At 49.8% G+C, this 11,776-nt stretch overlaps 2 protein-coding genes across 2 annotated transcripts; one reads left to right on the plus strand and one right to left on the minus strand.

Moving 5' to 3' along the window:
- Positions 1–396: 396 nt before the first annotated feature.
- LOC105511019 lies at positions 397–2,513 on the minus strand. The gene has a single exon (XM_011941024.1). It carries the CDS (start codon positions 1,705–1,707, stop codon positions 988–990), a length of 720 nt encoding a protein of 239 aa, XP_011796414.1. The 5' UTR covers positions 1,708–2,513; the 3' UTR covers positions 397–987.
- A 1,174-nt stretch (positions 2,514–3,687) lies between these two features.
- Positions 3,688–11,457, plus strand: PROKR2 (prokineticin receptor 2). The gene is made up of 2 exons (XM_011941025.1): positions 3,688–4,183; positions 10,685–11,457. Exons 1-2 carry the CDS (start codon positions 3,726–3,728, stop codon positions 11,379–11,381), a joined length of 1,155 nt encoding a protein of 384 aa, XP_011796415.1. The 5' UTR covers positions 3,688–3,725; the 3' UTR covers positions 11,382–11,457.
- Positions 11,458–11,776: the final 319 nt, after the last annotated feature.

Consider the following 11,776-nt stretch of genomic DNA (forward strand, 5'->3'; position numbering starts at 1 on the left):
TCATCTCAGAGGATTCCATGAAAGCCCCAGCCGGCAGATGGTCCCAGGGGTCTGTTTGCCCCATTGAATAGGGCAGGCATGGTCCATAAGCGGAGAAGCCTCTAGCTGAAGTTGGTAAGTATGCACTGTCCCAAAGAATGTGTCCAGGGTATGTAACTGGCCACCCCATCATCTCCCCTCCTCAAGCAACAGAGCTTCTTTTGCCTCCATATCTGGAGGTTGCCCTGACCATGTAGAACATCTGCCCAATCGCAGCCCCTCCCCAGGGGGAAAGCAAACAGCTGGCTCTCCTGCCTTTGATCATGCGGAAGAGATGCTAAGAGGTGGGGAGAGTGGGGTCAGTTCCACTTAAGGTAGGAAAGACAGAATCACAGAACGTCACAACCGGAAGGGGTTTGAAGTTCATTTACCCACAAATTTTTAATTGGCAGCACTGTGGACTGTGTTCAGTCTGAGACAGGTTCTCTTTGGCCAAAACAAGATTTTTGCTTTAACAAACCCGAAGAGTATTTTTAAAGTTCTCAAATTCCAGATTCTCTTGAAAACAATGGGAAGCTCTGACAAAGTGGAGTCCATGTTCCCACTTGCCAATAATCCGCTAGCTGGGGTTTAACAACGGGGAACACCTTTTCAGACCTTCAGAGTCCTGCCACAGGTTCCATCCTGTACGCCCAGAGCTTCCTGGGCACCAGTCATTTGAATGGGCAGTTCCTGTGTTTAACCAGGGAGGTCGTGGGAGGAGTTCGAACCTGTTAGAAGCAAAGTAAAGGCTCCGGACTCTCCGGACAGATAGGCTGAGGCCCTCCTGGGATTGTCTTTGCAGGGCCATGGGATCTGATAGGGGTGGTCGTCGCAAAGTTTGGGTGAGGACTTCAGGGGCTTTGAGCAGGGCAAACAGCTTCTTCCTGGGGGCCTCCTCCTTCGTCGCCATCCCCAAAGGCCCACGCTACACTTGTCGGAGCCGGGCTTTCCTTGAAAGGGTCACCTTCAAGCGGGTGCGGACGCTGGCACTGGGCACCTCCGGAGGACAGGACTCTCCTCTCCTGCGCGCGCAACCCGGATGCGGTGCCACAGCTGGCGGCAGAGGGCGGCGCTCCCTGTTCCAAAGCGCAGGGTCGAAACCCGGCGACTGTGGTCCGATTCAGACGGGATGCGAAGGCGCTGAAATCCCTGCGAGGGGAGGGCTCCGGTGCCCGCGGGGACTCGCGTCAGCGTGGCCGGAGCTACGGTGCCCGCGCCCTGGACGCACCAGCCCGAGAGCACGCGGTGGGATGCGGGAGCTGGGCACCCAGCCTCGGCCTCGCGTAGGAGGAGGCAGGCGGGGACCCCGGGGCGGAGTCCAGCGCGGGGCGGGGCGCACAGGTCTGAGACGCTGGAAGGAGCTGTGGGGGCGGAGCGCCGACTCCAGCTGGAACCCGGAGACCGCGACACGCCGGAGGAGCGCGCCGGGCGGAGGAGAAAAGAGGGACATACCCCACGCAGCGGCTCTGCAAGTGCAAGTCCGGGTCGTCGGGGCGCAAACCGAGTGGCCCGCCCGCGCCCGAGCACCCTGTGACCCTCGATCCGGCTTCCGGAGCCGCAAAGCGCACAGAAAGGCGCAGAGGCAGGTGAGGGCTTAGATCTTTGCAGTCCCGGGACTCCTTCGGTGCGCGGGGCGGGGGAGTCGTTAGGACAAGGGCCTCCGACGCCCACTTTTTTCTCGGGCATTCTGGCTGCTTTGCCTCCCGCCACTCTCGGGGCTGGCTCGAAGCAGGCGAGCTGGTTTCAGGAAATCCCCTCTGGGCCCTCTGGAACCGGGTAGGGGACGGTAAGCGGAGTCTGTGGTGTGCGGGCGCGGGCGGAGGGAGTCAGCGGGTAGCTGAGCTCGAGGGCGAGCTCCAAAGTGCGAGCTCCAAAGTGCACGGCAGGGCGCAGGTAGAGGGGCACCTTCCTGAAAGGTGAGCAGAAAACAGCAAGCGTCCGTGGGGAAATTCCCGCGCACCGCATCCTCCACCCACCCGCCGTTTTCTTCCAGCCAGGAGGTCCCACAGCCTTTGCTTCTCGAGCCTGAATTTCTGACTTGATTCCTGTCCTAGCCAGGGTGTCGCCTCTAAACACCGATCGCGCGGCCGCGTTGATGGGGCGGGAAGGGTGCTGCTGGAACGGGTTGCTCCCGGGCGGAGAGTGCGATCTACGAAAATGCGGCCTGAATCTGTCCCAGCCCGGGCGCGCGCCCTCTCATCTTGGGTCAGGGGCTAGAAAGCCGAGGAGGGGTAGAACTCCCGATTCTTGGTCCCAGGCTGAGCAAAGGCTGCGGGGATTGGTCGCATGAGACGGAGGGGCGACCTGGAGGGAAGGCACCTCCGGGTGTGGACACCACTGAAATTTGCACCTTGCCTCTTGGAGGTTTTCACCTTGGGAAAGCAGCTGGCGGGCGCACCCCAGGTTAGGGTGTCTTTTGCTGGCGCGCAGTTCCTGTCCCTGGCCCTCGGCGTTCTCCTCCCCTCGCAGGAGTGGACCAAACGCGTTGTTCAGCTGGGACCCAGCATCCCGCGGCGCCCACAGGTGGAGTCGTTTCCAGGTGTGCTGAGAAGCGAGGGGAAGGCCACTCACAGATGTACAGCCAGGGCCCCTTTCTATAGGTGTTGGGGTCTGGGCTCTTTTTCCAGCCCCTCGGTGAAGCCTTGAACCCTGGGGTGCCCTATCTCCTGCGGGCTCAGGGCTTCAGAGACTATTTTCCCTATTTTGAGACCTTGGTGATAGGACATGGTGCCTTTCAGGCAGGGTTGACTCTGGGTGGAGAACTAGGGCCAAGTGAAGGAGGTCAGGGAGCAGATCCAAAGTTGGAGTAGGGTGGGAAGGACGATAGAGGATTTCTTTCTCGAGCTGGTTCCCAAAGAACAGGGGAGCAGCAGGGGAATTCCCCTCCCCCACCCCACCACAGCGTCCTCCACCTACAGCTTCCTGGTCATGCACTCAACAGATTCCCGTGCAGCCCCCGCTATGTACCAGGTGCTGGACTGGGCAGCAGGAATTTGGTTTACAAGAAGATTAGGACTCCGAGAGCATAAATCACTGGCCCCGGGTGACTCAGTCTGTCCATGTGAAAATGAACTTGGTGATTTCCAAGTCTATGGCTTGGTCAGTACAGAGGGAGTGGTGTCCTGCTTTGGAGAGAAGACCCTGCAGCATCCTGGCCCTCCTGCTTCATTGTCCCTGGCCAACAGGTGCCACAACATTGTGACAGCTGTAGGAGCCTGGCCGGCTCCTGGGAGCAGCCTTGGAAACGTTCCAGAAGCCCCTGTGGGAGCTGATGTGTTGGGACTGGAGGATGTGACTGGGCAGACAAAGAGGCTCTGGCCCCTGGGCAAAGGGCAAAGGTGCACATTCTTCTTGAGAGTTTTGGAGAGTCCAATCCATCCTATGCCATCCTTCCCGACAGCTGGGCAGCCCCTGAGGGTTTCCCAACTTACGAATCTCAGGTCTCCTTTCCCCGCATCCTGGGTAGTTCCATCTGGTTAGGCAGTGGGTCTGGTTGGCCTATACTCGGGGAACTCAGGGAATGTGACCACATGTTCTCCTGCATGTTGTCCACTGGTTGTGCCTCCTTCCAGGATCCAGGATGGCGAGTCAACTCTCCCCGAGGATTTGGGCAGGGTGCTAGGCTCACTGACCCCGAAAGAGCAGAAGGTCTGGACCCCCACCCCTCGCACCTCCCTCACACCGCTTTTCTTGCGGACATCACCATGGCAGCCCAGAATGGAAACACCAGTTTTGCACCCAACTTTAATCCACCCCAAGACCATACCTCCTCCGTCTCCTTTAACTTCAGTTACGGTGATTATGACCTCCCTATGGATGAGGATGAGGACATGACCAAGACCAGGACCTTCTTCGCAGCCAAGATCGTCATTGGCACTGCACTGGCAGGCATCATGCTGGTCTGCGGCATTGGTAACTTTGTCTTTATCGCTGCCCTCACCCGCTATAAGAAGTTGCGCAACCTCACCAATCTGCTCATTGCCAACCTGGCCATCTCTGACTTCCTGGTGGCCATCATCTGCTGCCCCTTTGAGATGGACTATTACGTGGTACGGCAGCTCTCTTGGGAGCATGGCCACGTGCTCTGTGCCTCCGTCAACTACCTGCGCACCGTCTCCCTCTACGTCTCCACCAATGCCTTGCTGGCCATCGCCATTGACAGGTGAGGATGGTGGGTGGGGTGAGTGATGGGGCTGGGCCTGGCTGTCTCTTTCCTCACTTAGGTTCTGAGAGGCTGGCATTGCTCCAGAGAGGAATGCTCACCAATCTTTGGAGGGCAAGAGGAGGTCTTGTTTCTCCAGTTGTGTTCTGTTCCCCCAGATATGAGCAAGACTGAGGCTGCTGAGTGGCCCATCTCTGGGCCATGCCCCCAGATACCACATGTGCTTCAGATACAGGCAGGCCACATGACAGTATGTGGCATCAACACAAAGGGAAAGCAAAAAGGGCAGGCAGCTACTACCTAGAAGCCACATGAGAGTTAACTAGGGCAGCTTCCAGTCAGGAGAACATGTACGAAGCTTTTCCTGTAACCACCCTCCAGGTGGAGATGTAAAACATTTCCATCACCTGCAGCTGTGCGCCTCACCAGTCACTCCTCGCCCACCAGGCAACCACCAATCTGATTTTTATCATTACAGTTCGGTTTCACCTGTTCTTTAACATCATAAAAAAATCATACGGTATGTGCTGTTGTTTCTGATAGACTTTGTTGCAGAGCGTGTTTTAAAATGAGATAACAGGGTTTGTTTGTGCAAAAGAGGAAAGGACACGCTTGCTTTTGCTTTTCTGCATATGTTGGTGTGCTCATTTGCATACATGTGCATAAGATATTCCAGAAGTCCTTGCTCTATTTTATTTTTTCCTTTCCTTTATGTATTTATTATTTTATTTTTTGCTTTTATTATTTTTAATTGACACATATAATTGTAAATACTTATGGAGTACAGCGTGATATTTCTATGCATGTATACAATGTGTAATGATCAAGGTAATTAGCATATCCATCACCTCAAACGTTTATCATTACTTTGTGTTGGAAACATTCAAAATCCACTCTTCTGGCTATTTGGAAATTATATAATAAATTGTGTTCATTATATTCACCCTGTAGTGCTGTAGAACACTAGAACTTACTCCTCATCGCCAACCCTTGCTCTATTTTAAATTTGTAAAGTAAAATGTATAATAGCAGTTTATGACAAACCTTACACAAGTTTTGTTTATGTGAACAGTTGCAGGCCGGCATCGGGCCATCACCGGCTCTGTTCGAGGGGACAGTGGTCACCTTCTCATGTTTCTCCAGTTGTGTTCTGCTCCCCCAGATATGAGCAAGACTGAGGCTGCTGAGTGGCCCATCTCTGGGCCATGCCCCCAGATACCACATGTGCTTCAGATACAGGCATGCCACGTGACAGTGTTGCTGTCTCTTGGTTGTGTCTCTTGGTTGCTGTCCACCATTGTAAGCTGTGCTCATTAGGATGATCTGCTTAGTCATCCTTTTTCCTTTCATCTTTTCAACTCTTAAACTTCTCCCCTGTTCTCAGTGCTGCTTAGGTTTGTTCTCTTTAATCAACCAGTTTAATATTTTTCATTTTGGTAATAAAATACACAGACGGGTGTAGGAAGCATCCTCCTTCCTTTGTATAATATGATTCCTGCAGGAAAAACGATTTTACTACAACTCTGAGGCTCTCCAGCCCCGAAATCAGCCCTTATGAAATGTGTACCTATCAACCAACTGCACAAAATTCTCCAGGGAAAATGGTGCAAAGTATCATTTGATAGAAAGATACAAAGTCAGCCCGGGCGCGGCGGCTGACGTCTGTAATCTCAGCACTTTGGGAGGTTGGGGCGGGAAGATCACCTGAGGTCAGGAGTTTGAGAACAGCCTGGCCAGCATAGTGAAACCCTGTCTCTACTAAAAACACAAAAATTAGCTGGGCATGGTGGCGGGTGCCTGTAATCCCAGCTACTTGGGAGGCTGAAGCAGGAGAATCGCTTTAACCTGGAGGTGGAGGTTGCCGTGAGCCAGGACTGTGCCATTGCACTCCAGCCTGGGAAACTCTGTCTCAAAAAAAAAGAAAAGAAAAGACAAGAAAGATGCGAAGTCAGATTCCTGGGCTCCACCCCACCCTCTTGAATGGGAATCCCTTGGACGAGGTCCCAGGAATCTGCATTTTTATCTAATTCCTCGAGTGATTCTGATGCTCACTAAAGTGAGAGTGTATTAGTCAGGGTTCTCTAGAGGGACAGAACTAATGGAATATATATACGTGTGTATACATATTCCATATATATATAGATATATATATATATGGAATCTGCAGGCCATCTGCAGGCTGAGAAGCAAGGAGAGCCAGTCCGAGTTCCAAAACTGAAGAACTTGAAGTCCAATGTTTGAGGGCAGGAAGCATCCGGCATGGGAGAAAGATGTAGGCTGGGAGGCTAGGTCGAGCTCTCTTTTCACATTTTTCTGACTGCTTATATTCTAGCCAAGCTGGCAGTTGATCAGATTATGCCCACCCAGATTAAGGGTAGGTCTGCCTTTCCCAGCCCACTGACTCAAATATTAATCTCCTTTGGCAATGCCCTCACAGACATACCCAGGATCAATACTTTGTATCCTTCAATCCAATCAAGGTGACACTCAATATTAACCATCACAGAGAGTAAGTACTGTTCCTATCCCCCCTTGTCCCACTGAAACCTTTGTCTTTATAATGCTGGTTTGGTTTCGTTTTGTTTTTTGTAACACTGGAGTTTCTTGGGAAACAATTGCCTTGTTACAACACCACAGACAACAGTGAGTCCTTTTACACCCCAAACCAACTCTGCCCCAGCCAACTTCCCAGCACCATCAGCAGCTCCATCATTCTCTCAGCCATCTGAGCAGGGAAAAGTTACCATCATCCTTACCCTTTCTCCCTGTCCTACCTCCACTCACCCCACCCCATGTGTTCAGCCATATACCAAGTCATGGCAGCTCTCCCTCCAGCTTCATCTCTTAGAAAGTCATACCTGGGCCATCATAATGCTCTTCTAACTTGTCTTTTCACTCCCCAGGGGCTCCTGACTGTCCCCTGAAATCCATAGTCATCCATATTAAGCATAGGAATATCACCATTGATGGATCTTCCTGAAACATTTCATTGCTTACAAAATATCTAGAAATTCAAGTGTTTACAGAATACATGTCAAATCCTGAGCCTAGCATTCCAGGGCCCTTGTAATCTGATATCAATCTTTAATTTGCTCTCTTTCTAAGCTCATGCTATGTATGCAGATACTGATAGTATTTTCCAGGAGACAATGTGTTTTAAGCACAATAATTATGTTTTCTGTCTTTCTCCACAGTGCCTAGCACAGAGACTTATACCTGTGTCTTAGCTTGGGTTACTCCCAAATCAGACTCTGAGACAAAGATTTATGTGCAGATAACACCCAAGAAGTAATTAAACAAGCTTTCACTGTGGGCAACTAGAGCATATTCCTGCTGAGAGACTCATGGAGCCAGCATAGATCACAGCTCTACAGAGAGTTCTTCTAGAGGCGGGAGGTAGGAGGGAGCTGGGGTATTTATACACCAGCTCCCCATAAGTCATTGATGAGAGCTGCTCTGGAAATGCTGTACAGGTGGGAGGTGGTAGGACAGGGAGAAAGGGTAAGGATCCTCTTCTCCAGTCAGGTTCTAAACTAATTGAAAAAAAATAAAGCAAAATGCTAAGAAAGATGAATGACCAAACTCTCACCTTTGCCCTGATGATGCATATTTTGGAGAAGGGGGCTTTTATCACTGGGCACAGCCAATCCCAGAATTAGATAGGCCTGTGTACTCTAACACACATAGGGTGGGAGAAGCACAGGCCTCCCTGTCCTACTACAAAGAAATATCAGAAGGGCCACCCAATGCTGTTTCCATATGCCACAGCCAGGTCCATCCAGAGAGGAGCCCAGAAGAGGTCCTATTTCAAGTCATAGATACCCTAGAAGGAAAGGATTGGCCTCAAGAAACACATCCAAGCAGACAGATGAAAACAAAGACCTTGCAGATGACCCTCATGCCAGCAAATGAGTCATAGGAAATGATTAGCTTAAACAATATGCAATAGCTTTCAACATCCCTTATGTATGTTTACTCTCTCAGAATATGACAAAAAGCCTTAGAGGTTATCAGTGATGTTATTAATTATCCCCACTTCACAGATGAAGAAACTAGGTCCCCCAACCAAAAGTGATTTATCCAAGTGCACAGTTTGAGTCCAGGTACACAGCTGGAATCCAGGTCTTCTGAATAACTCTTAGGCCAGTGTTATTGCTTTCTGATTTGTTTGATGACAACTCTGAATTTTGGAACCTCATACAATGAGGAAGATGTTATTGGAGGAAAAAGAATGAGAACTTAGGAATTGACAACAGAATAAGGAGAAATGTGGAAATTCCCTTTGGCGTGGGTTATTGAAATACTTTTCATGATGGAGCCAGATAGAGAGCTATAAAGTTGTGAATTTGTTCTGCATTATCTAAGGTCTTTGAACTCAGTATGGGAGGCAGAATAATGTCCCTCACCCAAGAATAACCACATCCTAATCCCCAGGATCTATAAACATGTTACATTACATGCCAAAGGGGAATTAAGGTAGCAGATGGAATTAAGGTTGCTAATCAGCTGATCTTAAAATATAGAAATTATACTGGATTATCTGGGTGGGCCCAATGAAATCACAAAGATCTTTAACTGTGGAAGAGGGAGGCCGAAGAGTTTGTGTCAGTGATACAATGCAAGAAACTTGATTGGTCCTTGCTGGCTTTGAACAGGGAAGAAGTCATCAGCCCTGGAATGCTGGCATCCCTAGAAAAGGCAGCAAAAATAGATTCTCCCCATCAGCGCCTTCAGAAAGAAATGGTGCCTTGCAAACATCTTGATTTTAGCGCAGTGAAAACCATGTCAAACTTCTGACCTCCAAAACCATAAGATACATTTGGGTTGTTTCATTTGGGTTGTTTCAAGCCACTACGTTTGTGGTAATTTGTTACAAGCAGCAATAGGAGACTAATTCACTCAGTCATCACAGAGAGACAGCGACTGTGAGATGTCCCTGCCCCCATCAAGAATAGGCCTGCCCATTTGTTCCACTCTCCAGCCCTGTGAGCCTTGTACCACACAGGCAGGTCATGCAGGTTAATTTGGTAAGGCCAGGTCACATGCATGGGTGAAGAACCCCAGCAAGCATTGTGCATATGAATATGCATCAGTAGGGTACAGCCAGTGGTTGGGGTAGGATCCAGCTTCATCCTAGATCTTCAGAAAGTCAAAAGCTGGAGAGAGCCGTGCTGTTTTGGTATCTCCTCTGATGGAATTCAATGGATCAGAGCTACTAGCAGGCAGGGGGCAGGCAAGAGAAGATAAAACAACTTTGGCAGAAATATTGGCAGTGACAGGAAGAAATAACGTGATAGAAGGCCTTCTTAGTCCAGTCAGAGGCTTGGAAAGAGTGACTAAAGGATCTGATCACAAAGGAAAGGCAAGTGGGATAGAATTTTCTATAGGCAGCATCCTGCTCTTGTTCTCACCTGACTCAAGCTCCAGGTATGAAGTACACATTCATTTCTAGGGTTCATTTGTTTCCTCCCTGTCCTTCATGCCTCTTATCTTTATCTACCTTATCCCAAAGCATTCTTCCCCTACCCCAACCATAAGATGCACAGAAATGATGCCAGGGCACCAAGTGTCTAAATAGGTGTCATTAAGTCTCTCTGGAAAGAAAGTATTCAATCCGCACAAATGAGCTCATTTCCCACAAAGGGCTTCAGTCTCTCTCCCAGACAGTGTGGCTCACTGGAAAGGGCAAGGGTAAATACTTATGGTGTCACGGTGACTTCACACACCTTCTCATTTCAGCAAAAGATGGCCCAGGGAAGTGGGAGCATAAGCTTTGTATCAAGAGCCTGGATTCTGGTCCCTGCATGATGTGAGCTTGGGCAAGGCATTTACTTTTCATTAGAGTCCCTAGATTTCACCACAAGCCCACCTTGACTCTTCTGCCTCTGAAGTGCAGGGTGACAGCTCATGGGAGGGGAAGCAAGTTCTTGCCCACTGCCCTGAGAAAGGCCCCCACCTCTTTCTGGGGCCACAAGCCCTTCCTTCACCTAAACCGTGAGCTATTTGTAATGAAGAGCTTTGAGAGTATTATATGTCCTTGGGCAGAATGATAAGATGGAAACCCAAGGTGGTATAATAGGATGCTTAAGAATGATAACAGGCCACAAGTATTTATTGAACACCTACTATATACAAAGTATTTTACAAAAATTACCACATTTAGTGTTCACAGTAGCCCTGCAAAGTAAGTATCATCTTATTCCAGGTTGCATTTGAGGAAATAGAGAGATTGGATAATTCATCCCAGACCCCAAAGCCAATCCAGGGAAAAGCCAGGATTTATTCAGCCTGTTTGACCTAAAGCCTATGCTGTTTTCACTAAAACACTCCACTATGCCAAATGATGTTGCTAAAATAAGATGAAGCTTGTTAAAGCTGGATAAGAGGTACATGAGGATTCACGGTGCCACTATGTCTGCTTTAGTGTATGTTTGGGGTTAGTTAAAAACTAATGTTTCCAAGCATTCATCATTACTACTGTTGGCTTCCCTCCCCCACCAGATATCTTGCCATTGTTCACCCCCTGAAACCACGGATGAATTATCAAACGGCCTCTTTCCTGATCGCCTTGGTCTGGATGGTGTCCATTCTCGTTGCCATCCCATCAGCCTACTTTGCAACGGAAACCGTCCTCTTTATTGTCAAGAGCCAGGAGAAGATCTTCTGTGGCCAGATCTGGCCCGTGGATCAGCAGCTCTACTACAAGTCCTACTTCCTCTTCATCTTTGGCGTTGAGTTTGTGGGCCCCGTGGTCACCATGACCCTGTGCTACGCCAGGATCTCCCGGGAGCTCTGGTTCAAGGCAGTCCCTGGGTTCCAGACGGAGCAGATTCGCAAGCGGCTGCGCTGCCGCAGGAAGACGGTCCTGGTGCTCATGTGCATCCTCACAGCCTATGTGCTGTGCTGGGCACCCTTCTACGGTTTCACCATCGTTCGTGACTTCTTCCCCACCGTGTTCGTGAAGGAAAAGCACTACCTCACCGCCTTCTATGTGGTTGAGTGCATCGCCATGAGCAACAGCATGATCAACACCGTGTGCTTTGTGACGGTCAAGAACAACACCATGAAGTACTTCAAGAAGATGATGCTGCTGCACTGGCGTCCCTCCCAGCGGGGGAGCAAGTCCAGTGCCGAGCTTGACCTCAGAACCAACGGGGTGCCCGCCACAGAAGAGGTGGACTGTATCAGGCTGAAGTGACCCCCTGGTGTCACACAATAGAAAACCCCAGTCCAGTACTCAAAGCATCACCCACCGTCAACCAAGTTCATAGGCTGCATGGGAAGTGACATCTGTGTTCATGCCTCCCCCATGCCCTCAAGAAGACGAACGCTGCAAAGTCATAACATACAGTGACACTAGACATGAACCAAATCAGCTGACATTTACTGACATCTGCTTGACACCTGCTGTGTCCACAATCCCAACAAGGAGATTAGACACAAGGAGCAGCAACTGACATGGACTGAACACATACTGTGTGCAAACCACACCAATGAGATTAGACAGGGACAGCAGGAGCTGACATTTACTCATTACCTACTGTAATCAAAAACATTTGATTTGATTACAATCAAAAACATTTGATTACAATC

This window comes from Colobus angolensis, unplaced genomic scaffold (assembly GCF_000951035.1).
Source record: "Colobus angolensis palliatus isolate OR3802 unplaced genomic scaffold, Cang.pa_1.0 Scaffold197, whole genome shotgun sequence".
In the NCBI taxonomy this organism is placed as follows: Eukaryota; Metazoa; Chordata; class Mammalia; order Primates; family Cercopithecidae; genus Colobus; species Colobus angolensis.